This window comes from Podarcis tiliguerta (genome assembly GCF_965153285.1).
Source record: "Podarcis tiliguerta genome assembly, chromosome: 16".
Taxonomy (NCBI): Eukaryota; Metazoa; Chordata; class Lepidosauria; order Squamata; family Lacertidae; genus Podarcis; species Podarcis tiliguerta.
Genome location: NC_139549.1, coordinates 14,684,538 through 14,708,896, shown reverse-complemented (window position 1 = coordinate 14,708,896; position 24,359 = coordinate 14,684,538). Strand labels below are relative to the sequence as shown.

Sequence of the window (24,359 nt, the reverse complement as noted above, 5' to 3'; positions counted from 1 at the left end):
AGCGGTACCTATTTATCTACTTGCACTTTGACGTGCCTTCGAACTGCTGGGTTGGCGGTAGCAGGGACCGAGCAACGGGAGCTCACCCCATTGCAGGGATTCGAACTGCCAACCTTCTGATCAGCAAGTCCTAGGCTCTGTGGTTTAACCCACTGCACCACCCGCGTCCCTTGTACATGCTTTAGGGAACTGATATTCCAGGGCAGCCTTGGTGTTGAAAGCAGATCCTGGAGCCAAGGCCCAGTGCCGATCAAACCCCTGCCTTGGGGTTGGGATAAGTGGGCAGGTCAAGGTGAGGGATGCAGAAGTGGGGTGGGAATGAAGACTCACTGAAATGCTGCCCCCCACTGGACAGATCCGGCAGTTCCATCATTTCCCAAGCTTCATGCGCCTGCCTCCTTGTGCCAGCTGCGATCCTGGGGGGGCTGTCCAACCGGAGCAACCGGAGCGTGGCAGAGCCCACTTCCTGGAGGGCCCGCTCCCTGCAGCTGCCAGAGGAGACAGAACAGGCAGAGATCAGCTACAGGTTCTACAGCTTGCCAATGTCGCTTGGGGAAGGGCAGATCACATGCTTTGCATGCAGAAGGCGCCGGGTTCAACCCCCGATGGCATCTCCAGCTAGGGAGAGATGCTGCCAGTCAGTGTGGACATTACTGAGCTAGATGGCCCAATGGTCTGAGTTGATAGGAGGCAGCTTCGTATGTCCCTCTGCTGTTGCAATGCCACTTCTGTTTGAGCTTTCAAAACCACACAAGCACAGCATGGGTTTCATTAGCGGGGGAAACGTCTCTCACCCTTGCAGGAGAGGTAGCTTGTGCAAAAAGGCACAGGTATGAATCTGGGAGAAATAAGGTTCAGTTTGCATTATCGCAGGAGCCTATCTAATTTGGATTTCCTGAAACAATATGTGAAACAAATCTTACGACACCTTCTTTCCTCCGAAAAGTTCCTTTTATCTTCACAACATCGTTGTGAGGTAGGTTAGGGTGAGAGGCAGTGATTGGCTCACAGTCACCCAGTGAGCTTCATAGCTGGGCTGGGATTCGAACTCTGGTCTCCCAGGCCCTAGTCCAACAGTTCTCCAACAACAACAAAATTGCACAAAACTGTATTAGGGGAAAGTGTGCAGCAAAATGCACACATCTTGGTGAAAATTGTATACAAAGCCTCACTGATTTTAGGACAAATTGCTTGCAGAGATTTGTGTATTAGGAGAAATGTGCAGTAAAAGCTGGCTGTTTTTATGAGGAATTTTTCAATAAATTGCAAACTGCTGGAGAAATGTTGCAAACTGAAGATTAGAAAAATGAGAAGCTGAGACAAAATGGGGCAGACTCGTCCGTCCCATAGGCACAGGAGCAATCTCTTCTGAGGTTGCCAACAACAACAAAACAATATAGCCCTCCCTGCTCTTCTGCTTTTAACAGGGCAAGGGATTAGCAGGGGATGCATTCCCCCTTTAATATCTGCCAATAAAGCTGCCATAACAAAACGGAGGAGCAAAAGCTGGCTGGGAAACTGGCATCCAGTTCACTGAACAAGCAGGAGCCTAAACAAACCGAGAGAAACATCCATTGTTTCCAATGCCTATTGTTACTCAGATAACCTGCTGAATACATCCCTTTCTAAAAGGATTGTGCTTTCCCTTCCACCACAACTCTGTCCTCCAGAATGAGCCTCCTCTCTCTGTTTTAGCTCACCTCCCGGCACCACACAGAGGTATGACAACAACAAATTTCAGGTGGCCTTTTCTGTCCTCTCTCTGCAACGCAGTTCTCCACCTTCGAATTTAGCTACACAATCCTCCTCAGCCAAATTAATTTAATTTTTATCATTTATTTTAATAATTTTAATTTTAATGAAGCAGAACAGGCTAAGGAGGCCATTTCGGATCTGGAAGGGACTCCTGGATTTCTAACAGCCTGAGTGACATTGAAACAGCCAAAAGTGACACAGGTATAGAGGGAGCTGCCCTCTACTGAGTCAGGCGACTGGTCCATCCAGCTCAATATTGTCAACACTGGCTGGCAGCAGCTCTCCAAGGTTTCAGGCAGGAGTACCTGGAGCCTTCCCCGAATTAATATTGGGGAGTGATTCAGGGGCAAAGCCACCCAAGCAAACATCTGGAGTTCAGGGGGGCTGACTAGTTAACTAGCTACTCCTTCCTTGAAGGTTTTAAAGCAGAGGTTGAGTGGCCATCTGTCATGGTTGAGATCCCTGCATTGCGGGGGGTTGGACTAGATGGCCCCCAGGGGTCCCTTTCAACTCTACAATTCTATGACAGCATCCCTGACAGCCTGTGCCCAGCCTCTCCAGCAAAGAACAGCATACCACCTCCCAAGGAGGACGCCTGTTCCACTGGTTAAGACGTTTCCCCCTAACATTTAGCCGAAATAATCCTCTTTGCAAACAGTACAGGCAATTATCTTTCCCACCAAGCTGATGCTGCTGACCAGCATGGCCATGGTTGCTTTAACGTCCCTTAAAATTGTTACTGTGCTCACAGGAGAAAAGCAAGAAGCAGGTCCTTGGTCCATCTAACTCAATACTGCCTACACTGACTGGCTGAGATTTCTTCCCTAACAATGATCCTCTGTCTAGGACGTGATAGGTATTCTACCTTTTGCACAAGCCACAAGGTGGTTTATAGCAAGGCAACCATGCTGGCTGTCAGTGGCGTAGCGTGGGGGGTGCAGGGGGGGGCCGGCCGCACCGGGCGCAACATCTGGGGGGGGGCACTCGCACTCGCAGCTCTCTGCCCCTACTAAAATCCACGGGTTAGGGGGCGCAAATTACTTGCCTTGCCCCGGGTGCTGACAACCCACGCTACGCCACTGCTGGCTGTCCCACAAGGACTGGACTAGTTGGTCTGCATTGAAGCAAGCTGAGCTAGCAGAAAGCGGCAGGGATAAGTTTGAATTGATTCCTCCCAACGAGAGCCCTTTTCGGACACAGTCCTATATGCCTACTCACCTGGGAGGAAGTCCCATTGAACTCATTGGGGCTTACTACTGAGGAATACATGTGGGATTGGACTGTTTTTGTTGGCTGTAGCAACAGCAAGGGGAAAGACCCAGAACTCTTTTATTATGCTTTTAGATGTGCTGGAAGCCGCCCAAAGTGGCTGGGGAAGCCCAGCCTAATGGGCGGGGTAAAAATAATAAAATTATTATTAATATTAATCCTCACCTCCCTTTCCTATAGATGCCAGCCCCACAGGGGAAGGGCTGTGGCTCATTAGTAGAGCATCTGCTTTGCATGCAGAAAAGCCCAGAATCAGTTGTGCTGGACATCTCCCTGTACGGCTTGCAATGTCCCCTGCCTTGAAACCCTGGAGAGCTGCCAATTCGTGTGTTGGACCAGTGGCCTGGAGCTTGCTGTGTTCCCATTGCATTTGGTAGGGCTTACTTCTGAGTAGGCACAGTTAGGACTGCACTTTAAAAGACTGCAGCTGCAAATCCTTTGCAAACTTTGTAAGCCCCTTTCCAATGCAGCAGAGTTTGCTTCCAAGTAAACACCTGTGGGAAAATGCTGCACAAGCTTGTGCTGGATCAGTCAAAAGGGCTGTCTAGTCCAGGATCCTGCTCCCACCACTGGCCAGCCTTTGGGATCCTAACAAGCATGTTACGAAGGCAATGGCATTCCCTGATGTTCATCCGCAGCAGCTGGCAATGTCCTAGGATAGCTTGCCCCTGACCATGGGAGATCAATTTAGCCAGGATGTCTATTTTTTTATATATATAATATTTTATTAAGATTTTCACATAGAAAAAAAAAAGAAAAAGAAAAATACAAAAATAAAAAGAAAACAAGTAAAAACAATTTCATTTTCATAATATTACTTACATTCGCTTGTTTCCCAGACTCCCCCACACCTCCCCTCTCTGTATTCCAATTCGAATATTTAATCAGCAAATCCCTTCCCTCTGTCTTGTCTTTATCTTAGTGTATTATACCTTAAATTCTTCATCTTTTTAACCTTCAAATTTTCCATACTCCTTCACCACATTATTGGTAAAAACCCTTTAACCTCCATCCAACATCATTCTAACATTCATTAATTTTATGATATTTCTGTAAATAATCTTTAAATTTCTTCCAATCTTCCTCCACCGTCTCATCCCCCTGGTCTCTGATTCTGCCAGTCATTTTTGCCAATTCCATATAGTCCATCACCTTCATCTGCCATTCTTCCAGAGTGGGTAGTTCTTGTGTCTTCCAATACTTTGCGATGAGTATTCTTGCTGCTGTTGTACAACAGCAGCAAGAATTTAGCCAGGATGTCTAAGACTCATTTATGGTCCTCAAGAAGTTGTCTAATTAATTTTCATTCTTATTATTAAAAGGCAGCCACCGGTGACATGAATTGTGGCAGAGAGGTCTGTAAGTTAACCAGGTGCAATGGAAGCATGGGTTCTGTCTGTTCTGAAACCTCTGCCAAGCTGGTTGTGGGAAGAGTAACAACTGCCAGCAAAGTATCTCTGTTTCCACATTCTCTGCAGCATGCATCATTTCAAAAATCTCTGCCGTGTCCCCTGTAACTTTTCCGCATAGGGGAACGTACAAAGCTGCTCAGTACTGAGTCAGGCCATTGGCAGGCTGGCAGCAAGGGACCTCCCCCCAGCCATACCGGGAGAGGTGCAAGACTGAAGGGGGGAAATGACTGAACCTAGGAGCTTCTGCAATGAAGGCAGATGCTAAGACGCTCAACAGGATCTCAACCCTGGGACCATCTGCATGCAAACTTTCCCTACTCCCCTGATCACACAGTCTTCTTCGTTACCCTAAATAACAACCCTCTTCCCACCTGTCATCACATCCCAACGGACCAGCCCCACACCCCACATTTCCTTCAAGACAACACACAACACTCCCCCCCCCCAAGACCCATTTTAATCATCACAACAAACTTGCTAGGTACGCTAGGCTGGTGGGGGGGGGGAGCCTAGCTAGAGAGGAAGACTGACCCCAAGCCACCCAGGGAGCCTCGGACTTTAGGTGTAGGACAGGTATTGAATCAGAGCCTCAGGTCCAGCCCCCGCACCAGATAGTATTCCCAAATTGCAAGCACAAACGGATCTGGCCAGCTGCTTACCTCTCATTAAGGGTAACGACAGACGACTCGAGCGGCTGTTCTTCATCAAGGCTGGACTCCCGGTGGAGGGCGAAGGACCCCCACGACGACACCCCTGTCAGCAACCCACTCACAAGCACCAGGTGGAACATGGCGCACGCCAGGAGGGTGCCACGCTAAGCCAGGCGGGCAAAGCCAGGGGGGAGAGAACAGCGGGGGTGCAGGGTAGCCTAGCCTGGCCAAGAATGCCAGCTAGACTAGGCGGGCGAAACTGGCTTGGGCAGAGCAAGGATGGAAGCAGAGGGACTGTGAGAACCCACTTTTATCTGCCTCTCCCCCAACACTGCCGTGACCTTGGCATTTTTCACAGGCAGGCTTGTGCCTTCCCTCAGAGGAATTGGAGAGGCAGCATCACGCGCCAGCTTCTGGGGGCCGTGTCCCAGCATTCGCCCTCCCACAAAAAAAAACCGTACCTTGTGTGGGGCGGGGGAATTAAAACCAGGAGCTGAGATTCAGCGTCAGAAGAACATGCTTGAAATAGCCCAACTCAGTTCTGGAAGGGTGGGCAAAGGAACTTCTGGGCATAAGCAGAGTGCTTTAAAAAAAATAACAAAAAACCAAACATCTGCACCTGGTGCAGGTCCCATTCCTTTCAATGGGGGCTGTGTGGGAGAACATTTCTGCTGCACTGGACCTGTTGGATTCCATGGTGGCGGCTTTAAAACCTTGTACAGTATTTTACCTCAGCCTGGGTGTTTCAGAGGCAAGATTGTGTCTCGCTGCATTAATGAACCTAAGAACATAGGCCTCCTGCTACCCTTAGGGGCTGGCTGCCCGCTGGGGGTGTCTCCTGGGCTATGCTTCCACCCATTGTGATTCAGAGCAGGCCTCTTCTCCACTCCTGCCACGGCTTTTGATTGACAGTTCAGCTGTCAGATAAGGTTCATTTGACACCTTCGTTCACCCCTTTTTCCCTGAAAGAAAAGGGGTGCCATTTTGTGGTTCACCTCAGGGGCCAAATGTCTTCCGCCAGCCTTGCTTCAGCTGCTGTCACTGAGGATGTGGGCAGGAAGCAAGGCGGTGCGAAGGCCAGCAAGCTCTGAGGTTCTGCGTAGACGGCCTATTTCTGGGGTACATGCCTCTGCTCCCACCTCAAAAAGCTGTAGCTCCTACACAGAGGCAGAATAAGGGAGTAAGGAGGGCTGGCTGTCAGGCAGGCAGGCAGGCAAAAAACCCAATGCCTTTTCCTTCCCCCAGTTGTTACTGCTTGATGGGTCTATTGAGCAGGACTAACAATGGCTACAACCCTTGGACTGCACAGCCCTTCACAAGAGGGTTCAGAGCCTTCAGAGAGAGGACTGTCCTCTGCAAAAGGGAATGTTCTGACTCTGTCCATCACTTTAAATTTCCCACAATGCACCAGAGACCACTAAATAGAATTACTCTGGGACGTTGTCGTAAATGTAAGATTACGAAAAACGAAGAAAGACTCACTTAGAAAAAAGAAGTTTATTACAATCATTTTTGTTATTTATTTATTCATTAGTGGGGTGGGGGGGAAGCTTTTTCAATTTGCGTATAAGAGTCAAATCTTAAATCTGATGTAAATATTTATGGAGAAGTTGTTTAGTGTTTGCAGATTACTTTAAAACGGAGACAATCCAACACTATTTATCTTCAGTTCTGACTGAATGAATTACATAATTCATACCTGGCTCATCGTCGTTTTCTTTTTATTTCCAGAAAAGGAAAATTTATTGTATTATCATATTTTGTGTGTGTGTGTGTTGCACCTTTAAAAAAAGTGTTTTGCAGTTTCAGTGCATGATGAAAGTTACTCCAGTTTTCAATAAAAAGATTATTTCATTGCTTTTGTAAAGGCCACCACTTTTAACTTTCCGTGAGGCCACGGCACATCCTGACCACCTTGATGAGATGCCTTCAGACCTAGAGGCAGCCCTGGCTGCTCTAACCCCATCAATTGCTATTAGCCACAACAAACCCGCCTTGTCCAGAGGCAGCGTGTCCTGTGTACGTGATGGATGCGAATAACAAAACCGCAGGTGCTGCTTGTGAGAAGGACACACTGTAAAAAGATGATGGGCTAGATGGGCCTTTGGTCTGATCCAGCCAAGGAAGGTTTTTTTGTTTAAATTGCTTAAAATGTTTACTCAGTAGATACAGAGATCAAGCTTTGCAAAAATAATAATAAAAGAGGACAAAGAAAAATATATTTACAACAACTGTAAGACATGTTTGCATCTTGTCATATAATTTGAGAGCACAATCAATCGTGTCCTTCACTCCAAAATTCATTGATCATCGCCAAGTCCTCCTAAAATATGTTATTTTCCAGATTTTAGCAATGAATATTTTTTTTGCAGCTGTTAATAAGTTAGCTAGCTATTATTTTTGAATCTGCATCTAATACTTGAATCTTCCAATGACCCAGAAGCATTTTTTTATTTTTTTGAATCTAGAGGTAGTGAATGTCCTCCTAGCCAAGGTTGCTTTTAAGTGTGTGGGGTTTTCCCTTTCATTCCTTATTAAAAATAAACCCAAGAAACAGTGCCCGCTTTCATCTGACAGGTTGCGGGGTGAGGAGGAGACCTCGACTTCTCTTTTCTCTTTCCCCTTTTCTCCCCCTCCTAAAAGCGAGACATTCCTGCGTTAACAGGGAACTCTTGTCTCCTTATCCTATAAATAGCGTCCCAGGTTGACTTGGGGAGGGGGGGGCGGTATGTGTTCATGAAAAAAAGTGTGTGCAGGATGGGGGGAGCAACATGACCGAACGGTGGAATCTGCTAGGAGATTAGCCGTCCGCAGACACAGCACACTGCACCTGCTCCCAAGGTCTTCACATCAAGGGCTGAGGGTGGGAAGTGGGGGGGAGTTGCTAACTGGACTGAAGCATTAAATTAGCTGCAGCCATGGCTGGGCGAGGGGGGGGGGCGGACAAAATGGGGGACTAGTCTGCGGGTGCCTGGCTCTTTTGAAGTCAATCCAGGCCCTTCTCTGAATATTCCCTTTTCTTTAAGTAATAATAATAAAAGGAATTATCTAGCCCTTTGCGATAAGGATGGGCGAAGGGAACAGCGGTGCTGTCAGTACAGGGTTTAGAATTGCAGAGTTGGAAGGGAACCTGGCGGTCATCTAGTCCAACGCAGGAATCTTTTTCCCGAACACGGGCCTCAAAGCCACAACCCTGAGATCGAGAGTCTGCCGACTGAAATATCAAGAATAGAAACGTAGGAAACTGCCTTACACTGTTAGGCCCCTGGTCCATCTAACTTAGTATGGTCTCCACTGACCCGCAGCACCTCTCCAGGGTTTCAGACAAGATGTTCTCAGCCCCAACTCTACAGCTGGGACCTTCTGCATTCAAAGCAGATGTCCTGTCCCTCAGCTACAGCTCTTATCCTCCAAACAGAGTCACAGTCACATTTTCAAGTAGGACACCTTGAACTGGGCCAGGTAGCTCACTGGCAGCGAGCCGGCACAAGGCTGTGGGGCTGGCGATGACCCACAGTGCCACTCGCCAACGTGGCACATTTGGCACCATCTTCAAGGGCAGCCCCAAGTACAGCACCTTGAGCAGTCCTGGTGGGAGGTGATGGGCACCTGCGGCCAGGAGCAGCCACAGCTAGGGCACCAGCCGTAAGTGAGCAGTTTGTCAGTTTGGGCTGTCCTTTCTGCTGAAAAGTCCAGAACCAGAGTCTGTTCCTCTGCATCTTCTTGTCCTCATCATGTGATTCACCTAACCGAGAATCCGTTTGTATCCAGATGCAGAGAATAAGCTCTCCTACTTGGGATGGGAAACCTGCAGCTAAGAATGGGTGGACCTGTTTGTTTTTGTTTCTTGTTTTTACGGTCTTAAACCCAACTCTCTATATTTCAACATCAGTTTGCTATTATTTAAAGAGTCCTTGTTAAAATTATCTATCATATGAGAGCAGATTTCTCTTAATGCTGTCAATTTTACCTAATGCACATTTTTGCAAAGCTGCTACCCTTAATATGAGCGTGTTTGTTCTTTTCACTAATACTGTACTTTTTTTTTAAAAAAAAAAATGACTTGATCGAAGAACTGCATTGCAAAATACAGAGAAGTGTGAATTTCACAGGGTGCAGAGGAGGCAAAAGGGATGTCCTGGGGCTGAATATATCCATGAACTGAAACTCACATGCCTAATCGATGAAAATGCCTTTGTCTAGGTTGCAAGGGCCATTCTCATTTCTGCAGAACAGCTGCCAGAGGCAGAAGAGCCAGACTACTCCCCCCCCCCCCTGCAATTAGCTGGCAATCTTGTGAACCACATCCTCTCAGGGCCAAGCTTTTGACTCTAAAAGTGTCTTGTTTTTAACACCTTAAGTGTGCAGTAGGTTTGTCTTTTCAAACTGAAAGTTGCATCAGCTGGGGTTGGGGATGATAAAGTAGCTGGATCGGGTGTTTGCACTGGGGAAATTTCCACCCTGCACTCCATTTATAGAATCATAGCATTATAGAGTTGGAAGGGACCACAAGGGTCATCTAGTCCAACCCGCTGCAATGCAGTGGTACTACAGATCTTCCTCAGGAGCACACGAAGGGAGTAAGGGGTCAAACTGCCCTTTCCCTGCTTGCTCCTGAGCTCTCACTGCATGAAGTGAAGGTACAGGGAATCAGGCAGAGGGGGCCTTCTTGGCAGTGGCACCTTCCCATCGTATGTCAAGGAGACAAAAGAACGACACAACTTTTAGAAGACATCTGAAGACAGCCCTGTATCAGGAAGTTTTTAATGTTTGACGTTTTATTATGTTTGTACAGTATATTTGTTGGAGGGCAGGGTAATAATAATAATAATAATAATAATAATACAGTGATACCTCGGGTTAAGAACTTAATTTGTTCTGGAGGTCCGTTCTTAACCTGAAACTGTTCTTAACCTGAAGCACCACTTTAGCTAATGTGGCCTTCCGCTGGCGCAGCGCTTCTGCTGCGTGATTTCCGTTCTCATCCTGAAGCAAAGTTCTTAACCCGAGGTACTATTTCTGGGTTAGCAGAGTCTGTAACCTGAAGCGTCTGTAACCTGAGGTACCACTGTAATCATAATACTCCTCTTGGAGGCCCTTCCAACTCTACAATTCTATGAAATGACAGCCTGGAGCCCCCCAAAGTGGCAGGGAGGTGCCCTGGAAATTCGAACCAATGCTCAGCAAAGGCCAGGTATCATCTAAACTTCACGTAAGCTTTGTGTAAGCAAATGAGCTGGACTGCTCAAGAAAGCAGTCTCCTGGCTGAGCCCCCGGCCTGTTTTGTTCCTCTTGGAGAAAGGGGGGCAGGAAGGGGAGCAAGAGGCCAGAATGCCAGGATTGTCTCCTTGCTCTGTTCCAGCAAACTACATCCTTGGCCTGCCAAACACCCCTCAAACTCACCCACCCCGGAGGAACAAAGGAACATTGCCAGTGGCCTGCCAAGTGTGGGGCAGGTGCCCAGACAGAGATGCTGGGGGGAGGGGGGGAGAAGGTTGAGAATGCGCTGCAAGCACAGGTGGGGCACAGCAAGCAAAGGGACGACCATCGCTCAAAGCCGCAGGTGTGACCAACTAGGGCATTTCGGTTTCTTTTTCTAATAATAATAATAATATATTATTTATACCCCACCCTTCTGGCTGGGTTTCCCCAGCCACTCTGGGCGGCTTCCAACAGAATATTAAAATACAATAACCTATTAAACATTAAAAGGTTCCCTAAACAGGGCTGCCTTCAGATGTCTTCTAAAAGTCTGGTAGTCTCTCTGACATCTGGTGGGAGGGCATTCCACGGGCGGGTGCCACTACCAAGAAGGCCCTCTGCCTGGTTTCCTGTAACTTGGCTTCTCGCAGCAAGGGAACCGCCAGAAGGCCCTCACGCTGGACCTCAGTGTCTGGGCTGAATGATGGGGGTGGAGACGCTCCTTCAGGTATACTGGGCTGAGGCCATTTAGGGCTGTAAAGGTCAGCACCAACACTTTGAATTGTGGTTGGAAACGTACTGGCAGCCAATGTAGGTCTTTCAAGACCGGTGTTATAGGGTCTCGGTGGCCGCTCCCAGTTACCAGTCTAGCTGCTGCATTCTGGATTAGTTGTGGTTTCCGGATCACCTTCAAAGGTAGCCCCACATAGAGCGCATTGCAGTAGTCCAAGCGGGAGATAACCAGAGCATGCACGACTCTAGCGAAACAGTCTGAGGCAGCCTTAATATGCAGATGCAGGCAGCCTTCCTCAAGAAAGGCAAACGCAGAGTGGCAGTGGTTTGTGAGAGTGGCTCTCTGCACATGCTCAGAAGGCTGCCCTGCCCTTGCCACACACAGGTCCCCGAGGGCCAGAAAGCCCTGCCACCCCTCCCTAGAGCATGATGTGCACTTGAAGTCTTTCCGACACCCACCCGCCCTCCCAAAATAACACCCCTCTTGTCTTCCTGCCTCTGTGGTTCCTCCCCACTCTGTCTCACCTCAGCATCTTCTTCTGAGCTCTGAGCCCCAGAAGCTACTTTCACTCCTAACCACACAGCTGTGCAGATTGCAGCCGAGATGTGGCCGACAACCTTCCCTGCCGCTCGCTTAATGCTGTGGGGGCTCTGGATAGCTGCCCCCTTTGCTAGCACCTTTCTGGCCCCAGACCTGAGCACGGTGAGAGCGCCTGAAGGGGAGGGCAGAGGTGAGGGTGAAGGGTGGGGACCCAGGTGGCCAAGGAGGGTGGTGTACAAGGGATTTATTCAAGTACTATTGCTTGGCATGCCATGCCTGCCTGCTTCTCCCTGACGGGGCTCCTGTGCTTTTAATAGCTGCCTTACAGGCAGACATTCAACTGGTGAAGCTTAGGAACACAGGAAGCTGCCCTTTACACTGAGACAGGCTGTTTGTCCATCTAGCTCAGTGTCGACTACACTGACTGGCAGCAGCTCTCTGGGGTTTCGGATTGGGGACATGGTTTGTTCATTTTGGGAGTCAAAAGCACAGGCGTCAGAAGAAAAGATGGCTGCCCAAGGGAATAAAAAACGAAGTGTCTGGGCCATGGGTAGGCAAACTAAGGCCCAGGGGCTGGATTCGGCCCAATCGCCTTCTAAATCCGGGAATCAGCGTGTTTTTACATGAGTAGAATGTGTCCTTCTACTTAAAATGCATCTCTGGGTTATTTGTGGGGCCTGCCTGGTGTTTTTACATGAGTAGAATGTGTCCTTTTATTTAAAATTCATCTCTGGGTTATTTGGGGGCATAGGAATTTGTTCACTTCCCCCCAATATAGTCTGGCCCCCCACAAGGTCTGAGGGACAGTGGACCGGCCTCCTGCTGAAAAAGTTTGCTGACTCCTGGTCTAGGCCAAATGGGGTTGCCAGCAATGGATAGAACTAAGATTGTAAAAGAGAAAAAAATGGAGGGGGGGGGGGATCGTTTGTGATACTCCCTGCAGAGATTCAATTAACCCTCTCTGTGCCTTTTGCTTTTGTCTCAGTCCCAACTGACTCAGATGTTCCAGGATTTTATGAGGCAGTTCAATAAAACCTACCTGAGCCAAGAAGGTAACAGCAGCATTGATTCCCATTGGGTTAGGGTGTGGGTAAGGGAAGATGGTGGGCGGGGAGGGGTCCTCTCTGGGGAGAACAAGCCCCACACGTTGAGCACAAGATTCCTGCATTGCTGGGGGTTGGTCTAGATGACCCTTGAGGCCCCTTCCAGCACTACAGTTCTATGATTCTATGAGAGCGATAATAGAATTCACAGCCAGTTTCATGGCTGAGCAGAACCGGGTTCCTCTCTGTATCCTGGCTTTTCTGCAAGACTTTGAATATTGGCTCACCGCGACAACCCAGCTTGGAAAACTACTTGCAGCTCTTTGGCAGCAAGCAGGAGCCTCTGAGCATGAGGAGAGTGCTTTCTGAGGCTAGGCTTCTTGGGCTGAGGTTCAAGACAGGAACAAAAGAATGATGATGATGGGGAATGTCTCTTCAGATCGAGGATGGGGAAACTGGCCCTCTTGACCTTGCCGGACTCTGACTCCCATCAGCCTCCAGGCAGCATAGCTAATGGGCCAGCGAGGATGGGAGCTGGGGTCCAGCTACATCTTCTGAAGAGCCTGACAGGTTCCCCCCACCTGCTCTCTAATTTGCATCTCTTGACTTGTTCCAAAATGTGGAATATGCACAACCTTTGGGCTGTGTTTGGGGACCTCTTGCTGCTTATTCTCCTTCTCTGGGGGCACCACTGATTCTCCTTCCTCCACTGTCTCCTCTTGATTTCTGACCCCAGAGATGCAATATCGGTTCAAGGTCTTTGTGCAGAACTTAGAAGTCAGCCGGCGGCTGCAGGCTGAGGAGTTAGGGACGGCGCAGTACGGGGTCACCCGCTTCAGTGACTTGACAGGTAAAAGTGTGTGTGTGTGTGTGTGTGAGAGAGAGAGAGAGAGAGAGAGGAGGCTGGATGTTGGGTGTTATTAAATTAAAGGGCATCACAGAGACGAGGCTGGGCTTGCCCAGTGGGCCGCGTTTTTCTTAATCTTGCCAGGGCCTTGTGACATTCTCAGGCAGGTAGGAATTCAACTGGAGAAAATTGTAGCCAAGAAAGGTTGCACCTGTTGGATTTCAGTTTGTGGAGGAGATAATGCCGGTAATTTCAGACGAAACGAAACAAAACCATTGGGGAGGGGGGAGGGTCTGTAGCTTTACCTCTGAATGTTTCAAACTCAACAAGACCTTGACGGCTTCCAGGGCAGGATTCAGGTATCAACTGGGGCTCAGGAAGCAGCAGCAGGCCAGGGAAAAATCGTACAAAATAATTCAGAACGCTCGAACTCCAGACCACCCAGTGAAGCTGAAGATTCAGAGCAGACAAAAAAGGAAGTCCTACCTCACACAGAACCTAGTTAAAACTTTGGAGCTCACTCCCACAAGACGTAGTGGCATATCCCAGCTGGTCAAAAGCTCTCAAGGAGGGTGTGAAGCAGGGCCAGTGAGGGGTGTTGTTTGGGGAGCAGCCCAAGGGGCAAATAGAGAAGCCTGGAGGCAGGGCCGGATTTAGGTTTGATGAGACCCTAAGCTACTGAAGGGAATGGGTCCTTTATAGGTCCAGCTGTCCTTTGTCAACAACAAATTATCACTGGTTTTTGTGTTGAATATATGCTATATCGTAATTTATGGACCTGATAGGTATCTATAAAGCTATTTGCACATATTACCATGCAACCAGTCCATACAGAATGTAGGCACCCTATCTACAGAAATGAGCAAACAGGTGCTATTTTAGGGAGCATGGTAGCAGGCGGGGCCCATTACTTACATCATAGGAGCCTACACAACACAAAACACTTGCTGTATGTAGGTTTTATTTTATTTGTTTTTTATCTTGTATTTTGGAAATGTACATCCAGGTTTTTTTCCTTTAAATGTGTTTTGGGGGCCCTAAGAGAGTGAGGCCCTAAGCTATAGCTTGTTTAGCTTATATGTAAATCCAGCACTGCCTGGAGGGCCACATATGGGCCTGAGGGCTGAGCTTCCCTGTCCTGGCGTCAAACACATTACAAGACATGCACATATCTGCATGTGGAGGTGACTGACGGAGCACAACGCCGCCCTTTCTTTTCCTTTTCCCACCGCACAGAAAGTGAGTTTGCGATGATGTTTGGCATCCCTCAACCCTCCCAGCTCGGCCTGCCCCCCAGCTTGAGGGACTCGGAGAACTCCCGCCTGGGGAAATTAACCAAATCCTGCGACTGGAGGAAAGCTGGCGTCATCCCAGCCGTAAAATACCAAGTAAGTAGACAGAAAGGGATTGTGCAATGCTTCGGCATACTCGTCCTGCCCCACAGAGATGGGGTGGAGGAGGTATTAAGGCCAGTGTACCCCACACACAGGTGGCATTGTGGTCTAAACCACAGAGCCTAGGGCTTGCCGATCAGGTCGGTGGTTCGAATCCCTGCAACGGGGTGAGCTCCCGTTGCTGGGTCCCTGCTCCTGCCAACCTAGCAGTTTGAAAGCACATCAAAGTGCAAGTAGATAAATAGGTACCCCTCTGGCGGGAAGGTAAATGGCGTTTCCGTGCGCTGCTCTGGTTCGCCAGAAGCGGCTAGTCATGCTAGCCACATGACCTGGAAGCTGTATGCCGGCTCTCTTGGCCAGTAAAGTGAGATGGGCACCGCAACCCCAGAGTCATCCGCGACTGGACGTAACGGTCAGGGGTCCCTTTACCTTTTACCCCACACAAGTGATTCCCCAGTCTCTTCTCTGTCCTGCTTTGCCTGAGCAATGGGAAGTTCAAGGGGGGCTGTTGTAGGGTTCCCTTTAGAGAATGGACAGGAGACTTCAAAGCCCTTTCTGAAAGCCTCAATTTGTTTAATAAGCTTATAACAGGGAATCGATGCAGCCAATGGGAGCTTCAAGGCAGAATCGAAAGCCATTCTAGAGTCATCCACACTGAGGGCACAGAGAACCAATTCTCCCTTGAATTACGCAAGCGAGGGTTGTGCAGGGCTGTCAATTTCTGTTTCAGTTTATCATTTTTCAACTCCTCAGTTCAGGTCTCTGTACATCTCTGTTTGCAATCCCCAAAGTAAAAATTCATTAGCATCCTAGTGCACATTTGCCACCTGGTATATACCGGTACATTCCCCCCCCCCCCCGGCAATTTCCCCTAATACAATGCATTTTAAAAAATGTTTTCAATAATATATGCATTCTAACACCCACTTCTCCTACGATAATAGACACTTGGTTTGTCTGGAGAGCTGCAGTAGAAAAGTGGGAGGAAAAAAGTGTCGATTTCAGAGGATGTCTGCGTTGTGGTTCGCATATTGTTTTGGAAAGTGCAAATCAGGGACGTTTGCACTAGAATCCAAACTGAATTTCCTCCCTATCCTTGACACCACCGGTGCTACAGTGCACTAAAGCAGTCCAGGAGGGGATTGATGGGGAAATGCACTGAGAAGTGTGGGGTGAACGAGTTATGGGCAGGAAGACGTGTGATGATTGCGCAAGCAAGTCTGGGTGAACGCTCACTGCTAACAAAGCGGAACAAATGCTCCATAAAGAATGGACCTAGTCTAACTTCTTACACCAGCTTTGTGCAAGCAAATCAGGAAGAATGACTGCTGCATAAAGAGGGTGTCTCGAGGGCCCCCCAGCATTCAGCCCGATATCTAGCTGATTCTACCACCCTCATTGTTTTATTTTCATTCTAGGAAATGCTTTAGTTTTCCAGTAAATTTCCTGTGTGGGCAACCGGCTGTTTAAAGGCATCAGAACAAGGCTGGGGGAGTGGGGGGGTGGGAAGAGTGTCAGTTTATGGCTTATCTCCCAAGTCTATGTTAGGGTTTTTGAGAACAGAATTTTGGGGACGGAACAGGGGTGGGGGAGAAGAGGATGGGATATGTCCCAGGTTAACTATTCCTGCTCCCTACAATCTCTCTTCCCTTCCCCTCCCAGGGCAACAAGTGCAGGTCTTGCTGGGCTTTTGCTGCTGTGTCCAACATTGAGGCCTTATGGAACATCCACAGACATGTGCCAAGGAACCTTTCGGTCCAGGGTATGTCGGGCATTGGGAGAGCAGGGCAAGGGGTGGGTGGGTGGCCAGAGACAGGCAAGGCATGGGAGTATATTTTAGGCACAGGAGCTCATCATGGTAATCGCCTTCCCATAGCCACACACCCCAAACATCTCAGTGGGCTGGCTCTCCTTTTGTTCTCCTTTTGTCCTTCCCCTGAAACATTTCCATGTAGGGTCCATTTACTGTTCAGCCATTACGGAAATTTTACAAAGCAAGCTTTGGGTCTAAGCACTGGCAGGGACCATCAAAGGGATGCTTGTGTGTATGTTGAACCCAAACCGCCAGTCCAGTTTGGGATTCTCCTTAGGGTGGGTTGACTCTTTGTTCTTCCATTTCAGAGGTACTAGATTGCACATACAAGATCGGTTGCCTGGGAGGCTTTGTGTGGGATGGACTCCGGACTGTCTTCAACAGCAGTACGCAAACCTTTTGAATTCCCACTCTTCTTATTTATTTTCTGTAGGAACAACCCTCATAGCCTGCCTTTCCCCCATGGATGTGGGCTATTATGTTCCCTGCCAACATATTTTACCCTCACAACAAACCCTGCAATGCTGTTAGCCAGGTAGATACAATTCCAGTTTAATTCAGAATTATTACAGGGCCTTTAAGCATGAGTCAACAGTGTGATGCAGCAGTAAAAAAAAGCTAATGCTACCCTAGGCTGCATCAACAGAAGTATAGGGTCCCGATCCAGGGAAGTCATAGTCCCGCTCTATTCTGCCTTGGTCAGACCACACCTGGAATACTGTGTCCAGTTCTGGGCACCACAATTTAAGAAGGATGTTGACAAGCTGGAATGTGTGCAAAGGAAGGCAACCAAGAAGATCAGGAGTCTTGAAAGCAAGCCTTATGAGGAACAGTTGAAGGAGCTGGGTATGTTTAGCCTGGAAAAGAGGAGACTGAGAGGAGATAGGATCAAGTATCTAAAGGGCTGTCAGATGGAAGATGGAGCGAGCTTATCGTCTGCTTCTCCAGAGAGTTGAATCCCAACCGACTGATTCAAAACACAAGAAAAGAGATTCTGACTTAACATTAGGAAGAAGTGTTTGGCAGTGGAACAGAGTACCTTAGAAGGTGATGGACTGTCCTTCCTTGGAGGTCTTCAAGCAATGGTTGGACGGTCATCTGTCATGGATGCTTTGGTTGAGATTCCCGCATTGCAGTGGGTGACCCTAGATGACCCTCAGGGTCCCTTCCCACTCTGTGACTCTTTGATTCTGGGAATGTAGGAATCTGCCTTTCACTGAGTCACATCTGGGGTCCATGTAGCTCAGGGCTGTCTCTGCTGGCCAGAGCAGCTCTCCAGGGTTTCAGATCTGCCCCAACTACGTGGGGAATATGGGAACTGAACTTGGGACCTTCTGCGAGTGGGTGCTCTGCTACTGAGCTAGGGCCCTTCCCTATCTCTGCACTCCTGGCACTTTTGCATATTTCACCCCACTCCTTGGATCTTGTCTTTACTCCCTCCTGCCCCAAGAGACTAGGCAAACTAAAATTCGGGAAGCTAATTGGCCTGGCATTGTATAAACTGGAGAGGTTGGCTGGGACCTGTGTGTGTGTGTGTTTTCCTGCTTAAGTGGGGAAGGGGAGAAGGGGGGTATGCGCTGCCTTCCCCCAGCCCACTGCTATTCACCTGCTGTGCCTTCCTTCCTTCCCAGGCGGACTGTCAAACAGCCATCTGTACCCCTACACCGGCAGAAATCAGACATGCCAGAAGCACCAGAAACGAACAGTTACCCAAATCGACGGTTATGAATTACTCCCCAGGGATGAGAATTGTAAGGATTTACTAGCCCATGGCAGAGTAGGAGGTCTGTGGGGGATGTGGGTGTGAATTGCAACTTCGCACAGTAAGAAAAGGATAAGAAGGCATAATTTGTTAATGGAGGTGTTAGAACTGAACCTTTCTGATTCCAGAGGTGTGGGAAATTCGCAGTAAGGGAAGGAGAATGCACTCTGCACATGCTTAGAGGCTGCTCTCCTCTGCTGGTATTATCCATAACTGGGCCTGGGCTCTTGACTCAGTGTAATGAATGAACATGTAGCAGGTGGAAAGGGTTGTGTTCTGGGACAAGGAAGAAGCATCATTTAGGTTAAAGCAAAGGCAAACCTTTTTCTGCTGAGGGCCACATTCCCTCAGGGGGAATCTGTTGAGGGCCACATGCTGGTGGTGGGCAGTACCAGGGGCAAAAATGGGCAAAATTGCATATCACTCACACATGATGCAGTAGACTAGAGGAAGTGATTTCCAGAAGGGTGATCCAGAGAACAAAAGGATTATATGGAAGAAGTTGAAACTCTTTTCAGAGATTTGGGCTCACTTTGCCTGGCCATCGCCTGCTCTTTGGCCAGAGGCTTTGTCTTTAGTTGCCACACCGAGGAGCCAAATAGCATTCCGCGTTCCAGGAGCAAGCTTCTGAGCAGCGCGGAAAACTTTGTCAGGCGGGCCAAAAAATCACAATCCAATCGATCGAGGGATGAAGTTATAGCTCCAGGTTTACTGACCCAGTAAAACTGTCGGTTCTCAAAACAACAGAGTGGAAAGTTTTATTGGGTCAGTGCTAACTGGGCAGGTGATAGATTTTCTCATTCCCTGGTTTTGCTCTAGAATGGGTAGACCTGTAAAATGTTGTGTCACTCGAAAGCAGTTTGAACACTGGTCAGGCCGCAGCGATTCACCTAACCTCTGACAAGGCCCTAAGCCAACGGAGGCTAGTTGTGTGTGGTGGGTGTGTGTGTGTGTGGAAGGGGCTACTCATTAAAAAAGTTGCTCTGGACATTCTCAGAGGCCTTCCTCATAATTCCTCATGTTCTAAGACTGAACTTGGACACTAGAATGTATATTTGGAGAAAGGGGTTATTGGGTTGTTTTTGGTTTTATTTTTATTACAGTTATATTTATATTGTGATTTTATGTTGTAACTGGCCCGAGACCTGTGGGTACAGGGTGGTATACAAATTTTAATTTTAATAATAATAATAATAATAATAATAGTCTAATTTGCTATAAAAGCTAGGGTTCTCCTATCTTCTCCTCACCCCAGTGCTAACTCTTGGCTTCCCCTCCCCGCTGCATTTCTCAGATATCGCTAGAATCGTTGCTTTCCAGGGGCCTGTAACTGCCCTCCTTAACCAGGCTCGCCTTCAGGTAGGTGCCCAACAGAGTGGAAGAGAAATCCCATCTCACCCACCAACTTACCCAACTTGTTTGCTCATGCCCTCTCCAGCGGCGTCTGGTGCCCCTTGCTGCTGGTAGGACAGGAGGCAGGGAGGCGAACACTAGGTGGCGCCAGAGCCCCTGACAGGCAGAGCCAACTCATTCTGGTTCGTCTATGCTACATCCTCCTCCCAGCTGTTTTCCAAGGGGAAACACTGTGACTAAGGAGGAAGCGGACAGGCAGGCTAGTTCCAAGTAAGAAAGCAGGAGGGTGGGGCAGTGGCGGGCTTTGGGCTCTCAAATGTCGGTGGTGCCCTGTGCGGCTGAACCAGTCGCACTACCCTAAAAACACCTGGGTTGGAGGCAGGCTGCGGGCAAACTGAGGTTGATGGAACGGCATCGCATTCACACGAATGGCCGCCTTGCTTTCTGCTGATTTAGACCTGCTCTTTCCCCCTTTCTCCCTCTCTGCTAGAATTACCAGAAGGGCATCATCCGATCCCCTTCCCAGTCCTGCAGCCCGATACGACTAGATCATGCTGCGCTCATTGTGGGCTACGATGAAGGTGAGCAAAGGGCTTCACTCTCTTGTCTGTGCAGGGCAATTATTAGACTCCAGGTCTATAGCTGCTGTTCTGTAAAATCCTCCTCTCCTCTTGCACTCATTGTCTCCGGACTGTGCCATTTTAGATTGCAGGTGATGGCTGCCATGATGGAATGCTCCACTCCCATTTTGGCCAGGGGGGACGGACCCTGAAGATATCCTGACATGTTAGCTTTCTATGTGCAGGGATTTTTTTTTCATGGAGGATCCTAGAATTGGAAGGGACCCCGAGGGTCATCTAGCCCAACCCCCTGCAATGCAGGAATCGCAACTAGATCATCCATGACAAACGGCCTCTGCTTAAAAACCTCCAAGGAAGGACAGTCAACCACCTTCCAAGGTAGTCTGTTCCACTGTCAAACAGTTCTTCCTAATGTTTAGTCAGAATCTTCAGGAAATGTGTCAATTATTTCCAGTTTTTTGAAGTCTTTTGGCTGGGTAGCTGCTGCTGTTTTTACTGCCAGATGGACTGAATAGGACAGCTGTTCCCAGACTTTGTCCCTCACAGACCGCTTAAAAATGGCTGGTGGTCTTGGTAGACCAGGCATCCCCTACCTGCGGCACTCCAGATGTTCTGGCCTACAACTCCCATGATCCCTAGCTAACAGGACCAGTGGTCAGGGATGATGGGAATTGTAGTCCAAAACATCTGGAGGGCCGAAGGTTGGGGATGCTTGTGGTAGACCATTTTGTGATTTCCCCCCCCCCCGCCTGTCACAGGAACTGTAATGCAACATACTAGAAACCAAGCCTCATGAGGAAAGGTTGAGGGAGTTGGGTATATTTAGCCTGGAAAAGAAGAGTTTGAGAGGAGATATGATAGCCACCGTCAAATAACTGAAGGATTGTCACATGGGAAATGGAGCAAGCAGCAAGCTTGTTTTCTCCTGCTCTGGAGGGTAGGATTCAAGTTACAAGAAAGGCTATTCCTACTATGATTCTATGACTTAACATCAGGAAGAACTTTCATGGTAAGAGCTGTTCGACAGTGGAACAGACTCTTATGATACGTTGAGGACTCGCCATCCCAGGAGCTGACAGCTTCTCAGTCTCACGGCATAGTAAACAACTTTTTTTCCAAGCATCAGCGGTTGATCCCCTGCTCACTGCTATCTCCAGAGTGAAATCAGCAACCAAGATTTATGTATTGGCTATCAGCAGTCACCACTTAATTATCTCTGTTGGCAAGGTGCCGAGAGAAGACGCTCAGTCCGCCATGTTCCTCCCCCAGAAGTATAAAGCAATACTTAGCTTCCATTCTCCCCTTCTGTGCAGTCAAATCTCGACGTGGATCCTGGGTTGGACCATATTGGATCATCCAGAATTCGTGGGGAGAGCGCTGGGGAGAAAAGGTGGGCTGATCTCCACTTCTTTGGCTATTGGGGAGTTTGGGTGGAGTGGGGCAGGAAGCATAGGAACTGGGCAGGGGTGCTGTGTGCCTGGCGTGAGAGAATCAGATGGGGTGGGTGAAACCCATCAACATCCTTGTTAAGCTGGGGGGGAGGGAGTGCTTCCATCTCAGGACTTACAAGGGTTGTCTTTTGACTACCAGTGGACCAGAACTGGCTCTAAGGCTTGGGACTGGGACAGGGGGCAGTGGATGAGAGTGGGCTTTAGGAAGCTGCCTAGCCTAGTATTTGATTGTGCCTCTCTCAGGATCTCAGGCAGAGTGGGGTCTTTCATATCAGCTTTTAACTGGAGGTGCTGGGGAATGAACTTGGGACGTCCCTGTGCTTCGTCACAGGAGAGTGCTGGTCAGTAATCACACAGTTCAAAGGTGGAGTTAACTCTTTATTAGCAAAAGCACAACCTCCACATATTTGGTTGAGTGTCAGGTCTAAGGAGCAGAGCAGCTCCTACCTGGTGAATCTCCTCCATGAAAATCAGTTGCTGAGACTGAAAGCCTACTCACCAGGACTTTCCCCCAGCAATCAGAGATTGTGCCTGCATGCAACCAACCTCTCCCGCCCCCCTTTTCATGCCTCTTCTGGTTCTGGGAGATGGGGGTAGCGGAGCTTGTCATAGCAGGAGGGGAAGACACCCTCCTGACGTATCTCTGCCTCTTGGCCTCCCTCCTCTCCTGCTTCAGCTTCTGCCTCTGATTCTAGTCTTCTCTCTGCCACAGACTCTCCCTGCTCACTAACGCCTGTTGCCTCCATCTTCCGACCCATCCTCTTCCCCGTCTTCTCCCTCTGACCACTCATCGCCATCCCACCACCACTCCCCGGGCTCTGAGCCTTCTTCCCTTGGGGGTTCCGCACCTGATTCCTGCCACCATTCCTCTGCATCCAACCAGTCCATGACACACAGTCTCTCCCAGGCACACAGGTAGTTAGTTGCCTTATAGCAACTCAGGCTAGTTGTCTGTCTAGCTCATGATTATCTAATCTGATGGACAACAGGACCCCTCCTCTCCTGCTTCCTGATCCTCTGAAGTGGAGATAGAAACTGGGACCTTCTGCTTGGAAGCAGGTGTTCTACCACAGAGCTGGCGCCTCTTCCAAACTTATTTTTCAGGGGAGAGGTTGAGCACACACATGGTGTGCAAAAGGTCTCAGCTTCAGTTCCTGGCATCTCTAGTTAAAAACAAGGAGGTCAGAGAACAGATCATTGGAAAGACAATTTCTATCAGGGTAGACGGAGGTCACTAAACTTTAGGTGGGTGTATGGGGAATTTTGAGTAAGTGCTCTGGGTGTTGATTACAAAATGGCTGCTGTGGGGTATGGAGTATAACACAAAATGGCCGCCGTGGAGGGTGGGGGTTTGGCATAACACCAAATGGCCACTGTGGCGCATGAGTCATAATAGAAAATGGCTGCTGCTTCCGAAAGAGCAGGAACAGTGACAGGACCACAAAATTGTGTGGGCTTCAAGGGGGGGAGAAAAACCACCTACATCAGCCATGGCTACATTTGCTTGCAGAGAGAAGCTCTTTGTGTCTTTCCTCTGTTCAGAACGGAAGGGAAGGTGTCTGGCTCTGGCATCAAATGAAATGTGGGCTGGTTTGAAGGGTGTGTGTTAAAGGTAGGCGAGGCCGAGCCATTGAGAAGAGGAACTGAGCAGGAAGAGCTCCCTTGAGCATCACTTTGCTGACCTCTGGAGGAGACAATATTGGGCTAGATCAAGGACCCTGCGGCCCCCCAGCTGGCGTGCTTGGACTGACACGCCTGCCAGGCGCCGAGCACAGGGCTTTGGCCTGGAGCTCAGCCAGAGCCATGACACTTTTGACCCCATTCTCTTCCCACCTAGGGCTACTTCCGGCTGCACCGTGGCACCAATACTTGCGGCATTGCCATGTTCACGGCAACGGCGATTGTCCGGGATTCCGGGGGAAAGAAGCCTGTGGTTTGCCGTCCTTGATGGCCCAACTGCGTTCATGATCTGGAGTCCAGCCTCATCTGGAAGCGACCGCATGGGCTGACTCCTACAACGCATCACCTCTTTTTGGCTCGAATCAGGCCTGCCATTGTTGTTTCTCCCTTGCACAGCTTCTAATGCCACAAGCTGTCATACCCCAGCCATATTTTTCTACAGCATTATGTCAATGAACAGTGCAGACCCCCAATTTTTTTGTTGTGGACTGCATGCCAGCAATGGGGCAGGGTTGAAGCCAGCAGTGGGGGACCTATATTTCTGGGGGCCCTTGTTGCGCAACCAGCAATGAGGTCTAGGTAACCACTGCTTTCTTCTTCTTCAAACTTTTTATTAGTTTTACATAAAGGTTTTACACCAAAAACATAACATTTTCACACATTAAAAAAGGGGTTCTTTCAAACCTTGAGACCTCCATCCTTCCCTTCATGGGTTCCAATTCTATTCCTGCATCTTCTACTGTAATCCACCTTTTATATAATCATAGTATCCAAAATCCATGTTGCATTACAAGTGTTATTGTATTCCTGCCAATGATTTCAGCTGTTTACAGTGATCTCTCAGATAGGTGAGGAAGTTATTCCAGTCTTTTAA

The 24,359-nt window shown here is 48.8% G+C and overlaps 2 protein-coding genes across 8 annotated transcripts in view; one reads left to right on the top strand and one right to left on the bottom strand.

The window, feature by feature from the left end:
* The window catches only part of LOC310666391 (uncharacterized protein), a 12,205-nt gene extending 5,720 nt beyond the window's left edge, over positions 1 to 6,485 (bottom strand). The window contains exons 1-2 of the mRNA XM_083417125.1: positions 5,096 to 6,485; positions 331 to 488 (exon numbers count right to left, since the gene is read on the bottom strand). Coding sequence (XP_083273251.1) covers positions 331 to 488; positions 5,096 to 5,226 — 289 coding nt within the window. The 5' untranslated portion in view covers positions 5,227 to 6,485. The remainder of the gene's footprint in view (positions 1 to 330; positions 489 to 5,095) is intronic.
* Positions 1 to 24,359, top strand: part of CTSW (cathepsin W) — a 27,054-nt gene extending 2,695 nt beyond the window's left edge. For 3 of the 7 annotated variants that reach the window (XM_083417107.1, XM_083417106.1, XM_083417108.1), the window contains exons 3-12: positions 12,547 to 12,613; positions 13,341 to 13,454; positions 14,688 to 14,839; positions 16,508 to 16,607; positions 16,967 to 17,044; positions 18,290 to 18,409; positions 19,715 to 19,779; positions 20,264 to 20,354; positions 21,668 to 21,744; positions 23,643 to 24,359. In XM_083417107.1, the coding sequence (XP_083273233.1) occupies positions 12,562 to 12,613; positions 13,341 to 13,454; positions 14,688 to 14,839; positions 16,508 to 16,607; positions 16,967 to 17,044; positions 18,290 to 18,409; positions 19,715 to 19,779; positions 20,264 to 20,354; positions 21,668 to 21,744; positions 23,643 to 23,753 (960 nt within the window). In that variant the 5' untranslated portion in view covers positions 12,547 to 12,561 and the 3' untranslated portion in view covers positions 23,754 to 24,359. Of the gene's footprint in view, positions 1 to 10,245; positions 10,650 to 11,505; positions 11,724 to 11,805; positions 12,112 to 12,546; positions 12,614 to 13,340; positions 13,455 to 14,687; positions 14,840 to 16,507; positions 16,608 to 16,966; positions 17,045 to 18,289; positions 18,410 to 19,714; positions 19,780 to 20,263; positions 20,355 to 21,667; positions 21,745 to 23,642 lie in introns of those variants that run through there. The other 4 variants (XM_083417104.1, XM_083417103.1, XM_083417109.1 and 1 more) reach the window with 4 other exon arrangements.